At 41.4% G+C, this 17,706-nt stretch overlaps 1 protein-coding gene across 1 annotated transcript in view; it reads right to left on the bottom strand.

Annotated features, from left to right (window-relative positions):
* The window catches only part of LOC149218088 (receptor homology region, transmembrane domain- and RING domain-containing protein 1-like), a 67,450-nt gene extending 50,051 nt beyond the window's left edge, over positions 1-17,399 (bottom strand). Inside the window, exon 1 of the mRNA XM_089386476.1 lies at positions 17,320-17,399. Within this exon, the coding sequence (XP_089242602.1) occupies positions 17,320-17,399 (80 nt within the window). The remainder of the gene's footprint in view (positions 1-17,319) is intronic.
* Between the last annotated feature and the right edge of the window lie 307 nt (positions 17,400-17,706).

Raw genomic sequence — 17,706 nt, 5'->3', positions numbered from 1 at the left:
AATGCCACATATCGGATTTCAAATTTTATAGTGTCACATCTATAATCCTCTCGGGTCCATGTTTTATCATTGTCACAAGCCCACCGTTGATCTGCCTTCAATCCGATGGTTCACATCCAACCCAAAACATCAAGTATCATGCTCAATCTCCATCGTTGATCCACGATCTCTCAATCCAACGGCTAACAGCCATTTCTAGTGGCCTACTTGCACAGAGATTACCCACCCGATAAAGCGGTTTTCTCTCTCCTACGGTGTGCTACGTGTCGACCAATGTATGGAATCAGGCGGAGCCTCTCCAATAGCACTTACTACCTGAATCCCACTCGATAGACCGTTTACCATGGAACTCAAAAAGGTTTGTTGTTTTATTTATAAATCCATCGAGTCCGCGGTTTGGTCCTTCCCCTTTAGGAATTTGCGATTTAATCTCCACCGTTGATCTGAGCACTCGATCAACGGTCCATGTTGTCACTGATCACAATCGCATTTCCCTTAGTGCCGCCTCTAATATACTTAGCTAGCCTCTCCCGTTGTGATATCCTGATTTAATCTGGGCCGTTGATATGTCCGATCCAACGGCTCCTGTGCAACGTTACTTCAACCTCCGCTTAGCTCAGTTTTTTGCCATTCTTTAGTGTTTTCCTCTACGATAGTGTTTTCCAATGGTTAATATATATGAAGACGTAGACTTAGAGGTTTGATACAAGATCCATTTTGGATTAGTAGCTGAGTGCGCAGAGGCCTAGTAGAGTCCGCAGCTGAGTGCATGGACCCCTGCAGCTGAGTGCGCAGGGCGAAGTCGGGTCTATAACTGAACTTGAGTATTAATAAAGATCAAATTGATTTAGAGTATTGTGCGTCTATCTATAGATCTGTATTTCTATGTTTTGGTTATCTCTATTCATTTATATTGTTTCCAAGTATGCACGCTTATCTGGAAGTTGAATAAGTAATACGAATATTGGGCCCGCACAAACTAAGTTAAGCACTAATATAATAGCATAGTAAGGATCGGATCGGAATAATATTGTATTCACAAAGGTGTGCACGGGTTGTGAAGGATAGAAAGCGGCGCGGAGCAGCGCAGCGCGCATATTAGGATCGTGAACCTCCAGAATCTTCATCAAGACATCCCTAGGGTGCGGAAACTTGGTTCCAGCACCCTCCCATACTACTTCGGGTGAGACCTCAGTCTGTGCTCCACAAACTGTTTTCGAAAGGGCCATTAGTACTAGGATTTGCCTGACTAACCTCACTGCTGAACCTAGGTCAGGCCCCACATAGCCAACAGATGGTTCCGTTCCTAGGACTGGGATTTGCCTAAGGGATGTCTGATGTCATGCCACTGGATCCCAACAAAGAAGAAAATTTAAGAGTGGTTGGACCAGAAGATTCACGAGTTTGCAACACAGGAAAATAGAACTCCACAAGTATATGAGAAAAGGTGGCTGGATCGCTACGTGTATATGGAAATCCATGAGATTTTCTTTGCATCCTTTCCTTCTGAACTGTATGAGTGGATCACGAGATTAGCCCGATAGCCAGGGAAGGTGTAAGCTTGACCAACTGATAATGTGGACTCCAGAATTAGTGTGCAGACTAGAGGCATCAGAAGACAAGATCGCGCGAGCTATGGACTGTTGGCTCGACTGAATAATAGGGGGATTTATCACTCAGTTTGCAGTGGACACGACTGTGAGCTACAGCGAGGCAGAATGACATTTTCTCAAGGGACTGCGAGGTAAGTATATTAAATATTTGAATACCTGGATTAGGATTTTTTAATGTGAAAAACGAGTTATGCGAATACATTAATGTTTGGGACAACATGGAGCAGAAAGATCTACAAAGGTAGCGAGGAATTAGGAAACAACCCTTTAATTTCACCATCGCGAGAGAGTGAGGAAGAGCTTGCTCGGGTCTCTCCGAGAAGTGTAGTCAGTTTGATAAGGTAGCGCATTCCGCAGTTACCACCTCCACCAATGCCACCACCCACTTCACCTCCCTCACCTCCATCTCCACCCACTCCACCTCCACCAACCCCACAGTTCATGATGGCGAGCGCGATCAAGCTACCCGTATCCAGAGGAGTAGGGAATGAGGATCTAGACCAGTTCTAGTTTGTGGTAAGAGAACTGTGGGAAGCGCTAAGGGTCACGAACGACAACATTAAGAAGGATACATTGGTGACTACACTGTAGGATCATGCGTTGACATGGTATATCAAGCACTCTAATGACCACCCAAACGCAGGGATAGTAGAGATCCAGAATGCATTAAACAGAGAATTTAGCCGGCCAAAATCAGAGACATAGTCAATCATCGAGTTCAAAGAGATCGCGATGCTTCCAGGTGAGACCCCCTGGGATCTGGATCAACGACTAAAGAGTACGATCCGTGAGGCTAATATGATGCTAACAGATGCACAGAACTTCACATGGTTTGTAGCATCTCTGACACCACACCTGAGGATGGCGCTGTCACAACAGAAGCTTTCAACCCAGGCTAAAGTGTTGGAAATGGCAATGAGGTTGCATGAGACCCCAATACAAGATCCTGGGTTTGGAGTTCAAAAAATCCACGTGCAACTATAGAATATCTGCCTAGAAATGCAGAGCTTGAAGCAGGATAGGGCCCTGCAGCCAGAGGCGCGCGAGGAAGTATGGTGCATAAAATGCAAAGGCCAGGGCTATGACAAGGATCATTGTCCAGTATTCATGAACTACTTGGCAGGAGGGGAACCAATTCCATTGAGACCGGAGGCACATGCAGGGCCGAGTGTGACACCCGCATTATGGTGCATGATCTGTCATTTGCTACAGAAGTATACACCGACTCCCCAGCAACTGTTTTGTAATTTTTGTAGGTCGATAGGCCACGACGAGCGCACTTGTCGCAGTTACGAGCTAATGATGGATCAGACCCCGGCCTATAGGATGAAATACGAGCCCTCGACCCAGCTGGGGGGATGGTGCATGCTGGAATTCAGGGGCAAGGTTGATTCGATAATGAGATATAATACAATAATAAGGTATTACAGACTTATGTGCATGGATTAATCTATGTCATTTTATGCAATGGATCGATAAGATTGTGAAATGCACAAACAATGAAGCAGTAAACAAAACATAATAGACAACACATAACACAGCAAATTTAATGAGGAGTTCACCCAATACTCCTAGGCTACATCTCCTGGTCCAGCTTTTAGTGGTGGCCTCTCTATTATGTCTTCAAGCAGAGTTTTTTTTACAACAGTGAGCTCTATTTGAGCCTCACACACAATAGAATACAATAACAAAAGCTTACTTGAACCTCTCAAGTTCTCTATGAGTACACAGACTCCCTCAATGCTCTCTATCTCTATGCTAACTCTGTCTCAGCATTTGCCTGCAATACTACCTTCTTCTGTTGTGCTCTCTATCTATGGCTTTATAGCCAAAACTGCTTTGCCTGTTCGTTTCATGTTCCTGTACCTCGGTCTCCCCAGCCTCTATCCGCTTCGAATCCCTCTCTCAGTGTGATACAACCATTTTTTAATGCCTAGAGAGGAGGTGACCACCCATTTTGTAACGCCAGAGTGCCTCAAGCCTCTGAAACTCCTGAAATAGCCGTGCTCTTTTAAACACAGGGAAAATGTTTTTTGACAGAGAAAGTCTGCCAAAACTCAATATATTGGACTTTAAAAGTCCTTAAATATGATTGATTCCCCTATCGCGTCCACCCACAAGTCGCTATCGCATATCGGAAGGCTCAGTCCCTTTGTGTTTTGGAAATACAATGAAAATAGTGAAAATACATTAAAAATGGCTCTGTTACGGATTTGAAATTATATAGAATAGCCTTAAGGCACCCTTTCAGGTCCGTCTTATCACATCGACTCTTCCCTCTTCGCTTTTGGTTTGACAAACAAAACTGCGAAAACACATAAAAGCACTGTAAAATCCTGCATACCGGACTTCAAAATATATACGTTATTACCTAATTGCCCATCAAGTTCGGTTCATCGAGTCACTCTGATTGTGATATCGCAATCTCTCATCGCAATATCCATGGGCCGTTATAAGAACACCTATAATCCCCTGATAGCGATCCTACGACGTAATACGGGCCGTTGATCAAGCGCGCCATCGATTTGCGCGCTTTATCAATGGTCCATATTAACTCCTCCAATCGTCGTCACCATATATATGTGTTAAGCGCTGATATCATTGTTCGTCATTGCAATTCTTAAGTGAGTTCTGTCGATATGCACTGATAGCCACCACCGATAGCAATCTGTCAATTGGATCTAGACCGTTGATCGGCCAGATCTGACGACTACTGTGTATTTTGTTGTTCTGCCTCTGATAGCTCCATTTTCTCTGTTTTCATGGGTTTTGGGCCTCTCGAAATTGTTTCTCTATCATGCTAAGGGTGTTCCTCTTGCGAATAATTTTATCTTTTTAAAATATTTTGATCTTTGGAACGATTTTTAAAGACTTTATGAAGACTTAGATAGCATTCTCGGATCCATTTAGATCACGCCTTCCCACTGTAAAAGGATTTTGGACCACCAAAAGTTGGTTTTCAAGCATCACTTAAGTGAGGATATAATTGCCTCACTTTCCCAATCTCTATCCCTTTGACACTACTGGGTTTTAAACCTTTCAGTCCAATTCTAAGGTACTCCACGTCCCCTCTGCACATAATCCTCACCTTCCTGTCCAAAACTGTATCTTCCTGCAGCTCATTGAGGTATTCAGGCAACAGATCATCAATGGAAGGCAATTGACTTTGCTCTTCAAGATCTTCAATTAAAGAAGGTTCAAACAGTATTAAATTTTCTGCATTTACTACTGAATAGATGTGCATGTATGCTAGTAGATCAAGGCGGAAAGCATTCTCACCAATTTTCTCAAGTACCTTAAAAGGCCCATACCTTATTGGCTTCAGCTTCTTCCCTTCACCTTGCATTCTTTCCTCGTTGATATACATCCAGACTTGATCGCCAACTTGGAAGCTATGCTCCACCCGGTGTTTATCATGCCTTGCCTTGTATTTGGCCTGGCTCTTTTCCAGTTGTTCCTGCATTACCTGGTGAATTTCTTGGATTTATTCAATGAATCTGGTTGCTTTGCCCACATCACTGTGTCCAGCAACTGCTATGTCTTTTTCAAAGACAAAATCCAAGGGATACCTTGGTATGAAACCAAATAGGTCTCAAAAGGGCATCTCTGTGTAGAAGAATGTTTAGCACGGTTGTAAGCATGTTGCACATAACATAAGTGTTCATCCCAAAGCTTGGGATGTTTGCTGCAATAACCCCTGAGCAACTAGATCACTATCTTGTTGACTACCTCTATTTAGCCATTTGTTTGGGGATGAAAGGTTGTGCTTTTCTTCAGTCTGGTGTCCATTAATTCCCACAGACTTAACCAAAACTTCCCAACAAAATTGGGAGCCTTGATCAGATAATAAGGAAGTGGGTAACCCAAAATGCACCCAAACATGCTGAAAGAACAATTTCGTTGTTTTTTCAGTTGTAATCTGCTTATTACAAGGTATTAAAATACACATTTTGTTGAACCTGTCCACAATAACATATAAATAGTCATGTCCCTTTCTAGATTTTTGCAATCCCCCAGCAAAGTCCATGGAAACACTTTCCCAAGGATGGGAAGGAACTGGCAGTGGAGTGTACAAGCCTAGTTTTCTATTGCTAGGCTTGCTTTTAGCACACATGGTACACCCTCTTACATATCTAGAAACTGTTTCATTCATTTTTGGCCAATAGCAGTATCTTTGTAGCTATGCAACTGTTTTGCTTACACCAAAATGACCTGATATCAGGGAAGTATGTGCCTCCCTAATTATGTTAATTCTCTCTGTTTGTGGAATGCATAGCTTTCCCAAATGATACAAGATTTAGTCCTTAATATAGTAATCCAATTCTTCTACCTTTTTGCCATTACTTAAACATGCATATACATCTTTAGAGTCTATATCTTGAAGATATTGTTCAATGTAGCTTTCATGCATTATTGAGTTATGCTTAAGTATAGTAGATGCATTTATGATTGGTCTAGACAACATATCTGCAACTTTATTGTGTATGACCTTTTTATACCTGATGACTAAGTGAAACTACTATAGGAAACCCATCCACCTATAGTGTCTTCATTACTGTAATTTAGTTTGTGAGTGCAAGTACTGAAGTGGATGATGATCAGTATGCATTATTGTTTCTTTGCCCATTAAGTAATGTTTCCACTTCTTCACACTCTGAACTAATGCATACAATTCTTTATCATATGTAGGATAATTAACTACTGCAGAATTAAAAGTCTCAGAATGATAGCATATGGGTTTACCATGTTGTATCAACACTGCTCCCATGGCATAATCACTGGCATCTGTTTCAATCTCAAATGGTTGTTGAAGATTTGGCAATGCTAGTACTGGTGTTGTACTAATTTTTTCTTTCAAGGTGTCGAAGGATTTCTGTTGTTTGCCTCCCCACTGAAACACCTTGTTCAATCCTGTCAAAGAATGTAAGGGAGCTGCAATTAAGGAAAAGTTAGCAATAAACTTTCTCCAATATTGTGCTGCCCCTAGGAAGCTTCTAACTTCTGTAGCAGACTTGGGTTTAGGCCAGTTTACAATGACTGCAACCTTAGAGGGATCTATCTTCAGTTCACCACCCCCTACAATATGACCCAAATAATTCAAATATGTTTTACCAAATTCACACTTTGATAATTTAACATAAAGATTTTATTTTTTCAAAACATCTAGAGTCTTCTTTACATGCTTCAAATGTTCCTCCCATGTTTTACTGAATACAAGAATGTCATCTAGATATACAATTACAAAATCATCAATAAAAGGCCTTAGTACATCATTAGTTACTCTCATGAAAGTGGCAGGAGCATTAGTTAAACCAAAAGGCATAACTAGCCATTCATACAACCCTTGCTTTGTATTGAAAGCAGTCTTCCATGCATCTTGCTCTGCTACTCTCACCTTATGGTAACCACTATGTAGGTCCAACTTGGAAAAGTAAACAGCCTCTTTCAGCTGATCCAATAGATCATCAATGCGAGGAAGGGGATATTGATTCTTGATCGTTATTTTATACAGTGCTTGGTAATCAATGCACATCCTCCACGAACCATCCTTCTTCCTCACCAACACTATTGGGGATCCGCATGGCAATGTGCTTGGTCTTATGAACCCTTTCTCGAGCAGCTCCTATACCTGCTTCTTGATTTCTACGTTCTCTAAAGCAGATAACATGTACATTCCGATGTTAGGCAATGGAGCATCTTGTTGCAAATTAATATCATGTACAATTTCTTATTTTGGTGGCAAACCTTTGTTGGGTGTGGAGCCTGATTATCTTCTATAGTACCGGAATATTGGACCCCAGTTCAAAATGGGGCGGCAACGCCGCCCGTAAAATAATCGCTGCCATGGGGGGACTTTTGGGAGCCCCCCCCTGGCGGGGGGTTTCGGGGGCAGCGCCCCCGAAGCTAAAAACAGCTGTAAAATTGCCTTGTAAAAGTATAGTAATTTATAGTCAATCTGGGCCATTCATTAGGCGGATGATCTGACGATAGAACTTATGTTTAGTTTAGGGTTTTTTGCCCTAGAAGGCAACCCCTCTCTTTATATGAGGGCATTGTATTTGAGGCTGTGATATAGATGTGTATTCGGTGAGCGAGAAACATAGAGGTGAGACTGTGAGAGAAAACAGAGGATATTACAGCGGTTTTGCTGTAGGTTGTATCTATTCATTTTGCTGGATAATAGAAAGGAAGGACTGGCTGTTCGGGGTGGACGTAGCCCAAACTGGGTGAACCACGTATATCTGTGTCTTTCTTGTTTTGTGCGTTTTCTGTGTTTATATTTCTGCAATATTTTATGTGTTCCATTGCTCCGTAATATATAATTTTCTAACTGGTATCAGAGCCGAAGGTCTATTTGGCTGATAAACTCGTAGGAAAGAAGGGTTCCTGGTTCGAGTGGGAGCAATGGCGGAAGATGGTAAGTTTAGGGTCGAGAAATTTAACGGCCAAAACTTCTCGTTGTGGAAGATGCAGATGGAAGATTATCTGTATCAGAAATATCTATACCTACCATTAGGCGGAAAAACAAAGATGCCGACGGGTATGAAAGACGAAGAATGGAACCTTCTCGATAGAAAGGCACTCGGAACAATACGGCTGTGCCTTGCTGTGTCAGTCGCTTTCAACATTTCGAAGGAAACCACGACAGCAGGTTTGATGGAGGCGTTGTCGAAACTATATGAAAAACCCTCGGCCTCGAACAAGGTATTTCTTATGAAACGGTTATTTAATATGAAGATGTCGGAAGGTGGATCTGTTGCAGACCATTTAAATGATTTTAATACAGTTACAAGTCAGTTAAGTTCTGTAGGGGTAAACTTTGATGATGAAATTAGAGCTCTGTTATTCTTATGCGCGTTACCAGAAAGCTGGAATGGTTTGGTAATGGCCATCAGTAACTCTGTTTCTAGAACTAGTACTTTAAAGTTTGATGATGTTGTCGGTGCTATCCTTAGCGAGGAAATGTGACGGAAAAGCTCCGGTGAGACATCGGGAAATTCTTTGAGTGCAGAGTCTAGAGGAAGAAAAATGGAAAGAGGAAAGAGCTCAGGATATCGCAGTAAATCAAGGAAAGGCAGATCCAAGTCCAGATCGGGGATAGTGTGCTGGAAATGTGGAAAGAAAGGACACCTAAAGAAACACTGTAGATCTCGGAAGGGAAAAGAAGGAGATGCACAGCAAGAAAACAATCATGAAGCAAATGTGACAGGTGAGGTGTTACAAGATGCTTTGATTCTTTCTTTCGAAAATATCACTGATTCCTGGGTGGTAGATTCAGGGGCTTCATTCCATGCCACACCTGATAAGAAATACTTTCATGACTATGTTCAAGGAGATTTTCGACAAGTTCGTCTAGGTGATGATAAACCCTGTAAAATCGTTGGAATGGGTAAGGTTCTTTTAAAACATCAGAATGGAAACCAATGGCTACTAAAGGAGGTAAGGCATGTTCCAGATCTAAAGAAAAATTTGATTTCAACAGGGCAGTTAGGCAGTGAAGGTTGTGTGACAACTTTCACAGATAAAGCTTGGAAGGTCACTAAAGGAGCCCTGGTAATAGCAAAAGGTGAAAAGGTTGGTACATTGTATTTATGCAATGGTATTTCTAACTCTGTTAATGCTTTAACTTCCAGAGGAGCAGATGCAGCATTATGGCATCATAGGCTCGGACACATGAGTGAAAAAGGGATGAAGATTCTTCACTCAAGGAATTTGTTGCCAGGTTTGAAGAATGTTGATTTGGATTTCTGTGAGAACTGCATTTATGGAAAACAGAAGAGAGTCAGATTTCTCAGAGTTGGGAAAGAAAAGAAGAACGAAAAATTAGAGCTTGTGCATACAGACATATGGGGACCTGCTCAGGTATCATCTCTCGGTGGCTCTCGTTATTATGTTACTTTTATTGATGATGCAACTAGAAAAACTTGGATTTATTGTATTAAGAATAAATATGATGTATTTGATACTTTCAAGAAATGGAAAGCTTTGGTTGAGATTGAGATAGGAAAGAAATTGAAGTGTCTTAGATCAGACAATGGAGGTGAATATTGCAGCAAAGAGTTTGATAGGTACTGTTCAGAGCATGGAATTCGCAGAGAGAAGACAGTTCCAAGAACACCACAAGAAAATGGTGTGTCAGAAAGGATGAACAGAACAATCATGGAGCGTGCAAGGTGCATGAGATTGCATGCAGGATTGCCTTTACAGTTTTGGGCAGATGTTGTAGATACTGCTGTTTATTTAATAAACAGAGGACCTTCAAGTTCCTTGGATGGTGGTGTTCCAGAGGAAGCATGGACAGGGAAAAAGGTAAACTACTCTATTTTAAAACCTTTTGGTTGTGAGGCCTTTGTCCATATTGATAAAGAAAATAGAACAAAGCTTGAGGCAAAGTCAAAGAAATGTACCTTTATTGGATATGGTGTTAATGATTTTGGTTATCGCTTATATGATTATGAAAATCACAAAATCATTAGGAGCAGAGATGTAATATTCAATGAAAAGGTCTTGTATAAGAATCAGTTGCAGGAAAAGAAACAAGAAAAAGAAAACAAGGAATACGCAGTTCTTGATGAAATTACTGAAAAAGTAAAGGTGCCCGAAAATAATAATAATCAACAACCACAACAACAAAAACCATCACAACAACAACAGGCACCCCAAACACCTGAAAGTGGTGTTAGAAGATCTACCAGGACAAGTAGACCTCCTGAACGATACTCTCCTTCATTATATTATTTATTGTTGACTGATTCTGGTGAACCTGAATGTTATGAAATAGCAATGCAGGTTGAAAGCAAGAAGAAGTGGGAGGTAGCCATGGAAGAAGAGATGGACTCCTTAATGCATAATCAGACTTGGGATTTAGTCAGGTTGCCTGCAGGAAAAACTACATTGAAGAATAAATGGGTTTACAGGCTGAAGGAAGAAGATGGAGGAAAGCAAAGGTACAAAGCTAGACTTGTGGTGAAGGGGTTTGCACAGAAGAAAGGTATTGATTTTGATGAAATATTTTCTCCTGTTGTTAAAATGACTTCAATCAAAACTATTTTAAGTCTTGTAGCAGCTGAAGATTTGCATCTTGAGCAGTTAGATGTAAAGACAGCCTTTCTCCATGGGGATTTGGAGGAAGAGATATATATGCAGCAGCCACAAGGATATGAGGTGAAAGGGAAGGAGAAACTTGTGTGCAGGTTGAAGAAGAGCTTGTATGGTTTAAAATAGGCTCCAAGGCAGTGGTATCTAAAATTTGACAAGTTTATGTCTGAACAAGGTTATACTAGATGTCACTCTGATCATTGTGTTTATCTCAAAAAGAAAAATGATGGCAGCTATATTATATTGTTATTGTATGTAGATGACATGCTTGTTGCAGGATCTAACATACAGGAAATAAATGTGCTCAAAAGAAAATTGGCAAATTCATTTGCAATGAAGGATTTGGGTGCTGCAAAACAAATCCTTGGTATGAGAATAACTAGAGACAGGAAAAATAGAAAATTAACATTGTCTGAGAATGAGTACATACAAAAGGTGTTGAAAAGATTTAACATGCAAAATGCAAAACCAGTTAGTACACCTTTTGCTAGCCATTTCAAACTTAGCAAAGAAATGTGCCCAAAGACCCAAGAAGACATGGATTATATGTCTAAAGTTCCATATGCATCAGCAGTTGGAAGTTTAATGTATGCAATGGTTTGCACAAGGCCTGATATTGCACATGCAGTGGGAGTTGTAAGCAGGTACATGAACAATCCAGGAAAGGAACATTGGATGGCAGTGAAATGGATTCTCAGATATTTGAGAGGTACCACAAATCAGGCATTATGCTTTGGTGGTTCAAACATATCCCTACAAGGATATGTTGATGCAGATATGGCAGGTGACAGAGATAATAGGAGGAGCACTACAGGATATGTATTTACTGTCGGAGGAACAGCTGTCAGTTGGGTTTCAAAAATCCAAAGTGTTGTTGCACTCTCAACAACAGAAGCATAGTATGTTGCTGCTACAGAGGCTAGTAAAGAAATGATTTGGTTACAAAGGTTTATGGGTGAATTGGGTAAGGAGCATGATATGGGCACGTTATACAGTGATAGTCAAAGTGCCATTCATCTTGCAAAGAACTCAGCATTTCATTCCAGGACAAAACACATACAGCTCAAGTACCATTTCATACGATCAGTGTTGGAAGATGGAGAGTTGAAGCTGGAAAAGATACACACTAGCCAGAACCCTGCAGATATGCTAACAAAAGTTGTAACCAGGGAGAAACTGAGAATATGCTCAGTTTCAGTTGGTCTTCAAGGATGACGATGAAGATGAGAAATAGCCAGGTCCAAAGAGGAGTCATTGTCCAGCAAATGGAGCAGCGGTGGAGTTGCTACAATCAGTCTCCAAGTGGGAGATTGTTGGGTGTGGAGCCTGATTATCTTCTATAGTACCGGCATATTGGACCCCAGTTCAAAATGGGGCAGCAACGCCGCCCGTAAAATAATCGCTGCCATGGGGGGACTTTTGGGAGCCCCCCTTGGCGGGGGGTTTCGGGGGCAGCGCCCCGAAGCTAAAAACAGCTGTAAAATTGCCTTGTAAAAGTATAGTAATTTCTAGTCAATCTGGGCCGTTCATTAGGCGGATGATCTGACGATAGAACTTATGTTTAGTTTAGGGTTTTTTGCCCTAGAAGGCAACCCCTCTCTTTATATGAGGGCATTGTATTTGAGGCTGTGATATAGATGTGTATTCGGTGAGCGAGAAACATAGAGGTGAGACTGTGAGAAAAAACAGAGGATATTACAGCGGTTTTGCTGTCGGTTGTATCTCTTCATTTTGTTGGATAATAGAAAGGAAGGACTGGCTGTTCGGGGTGGACGTAGCCCAAACTGGGTGAACCACGTATATCTATGTCTTTCTTGTTTTGTGTGTTTTCTGTGTTTATATTTCTGCAATATTTTATGTGTTCCATTGCTCCGTAATATATAATTTTCTAACAACCTTTAGGTTCTTGAAATAATATATCATATTCTGAAACAACTTTTTCTAAATCAGCTTGCTGTTTAGCATCACAACCCTCAAATACATTGGTTTTCTCAGGTTTCTTTTCCTTTACAACCATCAGTAAAAATTGTTTGCATGGATTTATAATCCTTTTCATCTGCCCTAAGTTTGTGAGAGTATAATTATTTTTGAGTTTGTGAGCTCTTACAGTATATTCTATTCCATCTTTAACAAGTCGATACTTATTTTCAGCTCTATAGAAAATGGCTTTTCTATCATACAAGTAAGGACTTCCTAAAACAATTCCACATATATCCAAGCGAATTACATCTAACTCAACCTCATCTACAAATGCTGAACCAATGACAAACCTAAGTTTACATTGTCTAGTCACTTGTAGCTTTGCTTTATCACATAACCAACCTAATGGATATGGCTTCTTATGAGGTGTGGTTAGTAATCCCAGCTTATTTACAATTGCTTCAGAAATTAAGTTTACTTGTGAGCAACTATAAAATAAAGTATCAATCTTTTGATGCTTGGAAATAACTGTAATATGAAAAAGCTCATGTCTTCTTCTCTCATTTTCTTCACTATCAATAGTTTGGTTAGAATTACTAGTAGATGCTTCAGAATTTTTACCTTGTATACATGTCGATGTGATGGTTTTTCATCGCCTGAGTCTGACCCCAAATCTTTCTGAACAGAAACAACAACTTTCTTCTTCTTGCCATTGAATTTCTTGGGTTCCAGCTCCGGATGCAAAGACCAGCAATGTTCATCATCATGTCCATCCTTCTCGGAGTGAGTGCATGAAGGTTTGGCCTTTTGTACATCATTGACCTTCCTCTCTTTCAATTTCTGCTTCCTCTTTTGCTTGTTCTTGCTTGTAGTGGGTTTTGATGATCCCCCAATCTCTGGGTTCACATTCTTGCCTCTGGCCTCTAGATGGGTAGCCTGAACAGATACCTCACCTATGCTAGTAAGGTTAAACACAAGAATGGTGTCCCTCAAATAGCTATGTAGACCACCTATATACTTCAGCAAAGTTTCAGGTGAGTCTAAAGAAATGCCTAGAATCAAAGCTCTTTTCCTAAATTCTTGGGTGTAACTTTGTACACTTTTCCCTTTTAATTTGCGAAGAGTTTGCCAACTCATCATAGCTTGCTGCATAAAAGCTAGTGGATAGAATTGTTTTTTAATTGCAGAAACAAATTCACTCCAGACAGAAAGAGTTTTGCCATGCTTCTTCAAGTCAGCTTGTGTCCTACCTTCCCACCATACCAAGGCAGTTCCTCTAAGGCGTAGGCTGGCCAACTGAATTTTACTTCTGTCTGAATCAATGCTCTGCACCCTGCAATACACATCAATCTGTCTAATCCAGTTATCTAGCTTCTCTGCATTTAACTCTCCATCATATATTGACAAATCAAATTTAACATCTAATTTAATCAAAGATGTCTTCTTCTTTGTATTTTCAGGGCTATCAGGAGGTGTGGATAGAGGAGCCTTTTTTCCTTTCCCTTTGCCTTCAGAATGGCCATCTATAAGAGATTATTTTGTTCCTTTGTCTTGTTTGGAAGTTGAAGAATCTTCACTTCAATCTTTCTTAAATTCTCTATACATGTCTTCTACCATGGCTCTCATGGTCATCAAACTATCCATGAATTGAGAATCTAATTCCAAGGGAATTTCTTCTGTCATTTTCCTCTTAGGATAGACTCTACCAATTTCTGGGTTAGTTTCAGCCAATTCTCCTTCTCCTAATTTAAGCTTTGACCTAGTTAGCATTCACAAACAATCCAGCACAAGCTTGTCTAACCTTAGCAACCTAAAGCTCTGATACCACTTGATCTGATAATGAGATCTAAGACAATAATAAGGTATTATAGACTTATGTGCATGGATTAATCTATGTCATTTTATGCAATGGATCGATAAGATTGCGAAATGCACAGACAATGAAGCAGTAAAAAAAACATAATAGACAACACATAACACAACAAATTTAATGAGGAGTTCACCCAATACTCCTGGGCTACATCTCCTGGTCTAGCCTTCAGTGGTGACCTCTCTATTATGTCTTCAAGCAGAGTTCTTTTTACAACAGTGATCTCTATTTGAGTCTCACACACAACAGAATACAATAACAAGAGCTTACTTGAACCTCTCAAGTTCTCTATGAGTACACTGACTCCCTCAATGCTCTTTGTCTCTGTGCTAACTCTGTCTTGGCATTTGCCTGCAATACTGCCTTCTTCTGTTGTGCTCTATGTCTGTTGATTTATAGCCAAAACTACGATGCCTGTTCGTTTCATGTTCCTATCTCTTGGTCTCCCCAGCCTCTGTCCGCTTCGAATCCCTCTCTCAACATGATACAATCATTGTTTAACGCCTAGAGAAGAGGTGGCCACCCATTATGTAACGCCAGAGTGCCTCGGGCCTCTGAAACTCCTGAAATAGTCGCGCTTTGTTAAACACGGGGAAAATGTATTTTAACAAAGAAATTCCACCAAAACTCAAAATATCAGAGTTTAAAAGTCCTTAAATATGATTCATTCCCCTATCGGGTCCGCCAGCAAGTCGCTATCGCATATCGAAAGGCTCCGTCCCTTTGTGTTTTGGAAATACAATGAAAATCATGAAAATACATTAAAAATGGCTCTGTTACGGACTTGAAATTATATAGAATAGCCTTAAGGCACCCGTTCGGGTCTGGCTTATCGCATCAACTCTTCCCTCTTCACTTTTCGTTTGACAAACGAAACAGCGAAAACACATAAAAACAATGTAAAATCTCGCATACCGGACTTCAAAATCTATACGTTATTACCTAATTTCCCATCGAGTCTGGTTCATCGGGTTGCTCCGATTGCGATATCGCAATCGCTCATCACAATACCCCCGGGCCATTATAAGCGCTCCTGCAATCCCCTGATAGCGATCCTGCGACATAATATGGGCCGTCGATCTAGGCGCTTGATGGACGGTCCATATTAACTCTGCCAACCACTGTCACCATATATATGTGTTAAGCACCAATATCACTGTTCACCATCACAATTCTTAAGTGGGTTCCACCAATAACTGCCGATAGCCACCGCTGACAGCGATCCGCCGATCGGATCTGGACTGTTGATCAGCCAAATTCGACGACTACTGTGTATTTTGTTGTTCCGCCTTCGATAGCTTCATTTTCTCTATTTTCATGGGTTTTGGACCTCCTGATAGTGTTTCTTTGTCATGCTAAGGGTGTTCCTCTTGCGAATACTTTGGTATTTTTAAGAGATTTTGATCTTTGGCATGATTTTTAAAGAGTTTATGAAGACTTAGAGAGCATTCTCGGATCCATTTGGATCAGAGGTCAAGGACGAGGAGGAATGGGACCAGGAAGGGGCCGCAGACAGTTAATTTCTTACAATTGCAGAGGACCAGGGCACTATGCCTGTGATTGTACCAACCTGATGAGGATATCTTGTTCATACTATGCTCAGTTTGATCATGAAATGATAGATTTTCCTATGTTGATCACACAAATGCGCGAAAAAGGGGTACTCAAGCTAACTCCAAATCAGAATATCCAAATGATGAGGTCTAAACCACGTGAAGAAGACCCAAATGTGAACATGATGCTTAGAAGCGGTGTGATGATTGGGACCTGCGTATACCAACGGTTTGATGGGCCTATAAGACCATATGCAAAAACCTAAGTTCGGAAAGGATCCCAAGGCTGAAGAGCAGAGACGAGACCATAAGAGTAGAGAAGAATCCCCATACAATAGCTCCCATAGTTGGGACAGTATGTGAGGACCCGGGTAAAGGAATTATGTAGTTACAAGAAGCCATTCGGCGAGGGAACTCGAAAATGCGCAAACTCAAAGAAGATCTTGTACAGATGGGAAAGAAAAGCATGTTATTGGATGAAGAAATCAACAAATTGGAAACCGAAATCACGCAAGAATGCTGCGCCGAGAAACTAAGCACGATAGGACAAGGTATAGCCAACCATACTACTGCATTAGAAGAATTTGTGGCCCTGCTACCATGGCTGCGACCACACCTTATTAGACAAAGTAAATAGGGGAGCGCATCATACAAGGAAGAACAGAACGCACCATACAAGGAAGAACGGAACACACTGACGGGCATGAGGGTAATTGAGGGACGCCTGGCTAGAAGGAAAATTGAAGCCTCACACAGATGGTGCGACCACCTGACTATCCATCGAGAGCACAGTCTCAGCGCTCCCCGTAGTTGAAAGAAAGAGCGGGACTATATACGAGTCTGTATGGGAGTTGTGCGATACGGAGATTGCGTGCAGGATCGGTATGTCACAGGGGTCGCGGCCACGCATAGGGGGCTGCGCTGCTATGTGGGTAGGCTGGAAGGTGACTGTTGGTGTCACTGTTCATGACAAGAGGTCCAATTTAAGGCAAAACGGAGTGGGTGACGGGCAATTAACACACGAATTGAGAGCTAGATTTGGGACGATATGCCACCAAGAAGGCATTAATGACTCAAAACTGGGGGGAAGACTCGAATTCAAATTCAAAAGATGCTATAAAAACCTCAGGGCCAGCCACAAGGCAACACTTGGTTGTTTGAGAATTGAGCAAGTACAGAGCATTAGGTGCCGCGTAATCTTACCATCCTCAAGTATAGACACAATGACGGCTGCTAGAACAAGAGTGTGATTCACCGAAGTTACCGCAGAACCCCGTATGGCACATGAAGAGCATGAAGAAGCAGCATCTGTGCCAGAAGTTCCAAAATCACCACGCACGCCATGGCCATAGAAAGATAAGCAAACGATGGGGCCAGTTCATGTATCCCCAAGAAACCCACGATTTGGCAAATTGTCAATGGCAGAGAAGGGAAAAGTCATTGCCATTGAAAGAGAGGAGGAGGAGGAGGAAGACTTACAAGCCCTGATCGCCCAAATTGAGGCACAAGCGATGAGGCAGAGGATGTCTCCCAAATGCCTTCTGCGACAAAGTTATCTCCTTACATCCCCCCGCGGAAGGAGAAATCCAAGGTACCGAAGGACCTGGAGGCCATGAAGAGTGCGCTCCAAACCCCGCTCCTCCCCAATGAT

This window comes from Pinus tabuliformis, chromosome Q (genome assembly GCF_031772625.1).
Source record: "Pinus tabuliformis cultivar Carrire ecotype Pingquan chromosome Q, CPIR1, whole genome shotgun sequence".
Classification (NCBI taxonomy): domain Eukaryota; kingdom Viridiplantae; phylum Streptophyta; class Pinopsida; order Pinales; family Pinaceae; genus Pinus; species Pinus tabuliformis.
This window is presented reverse-complemented; position numbering and strand designations above follow the sequence as displayed.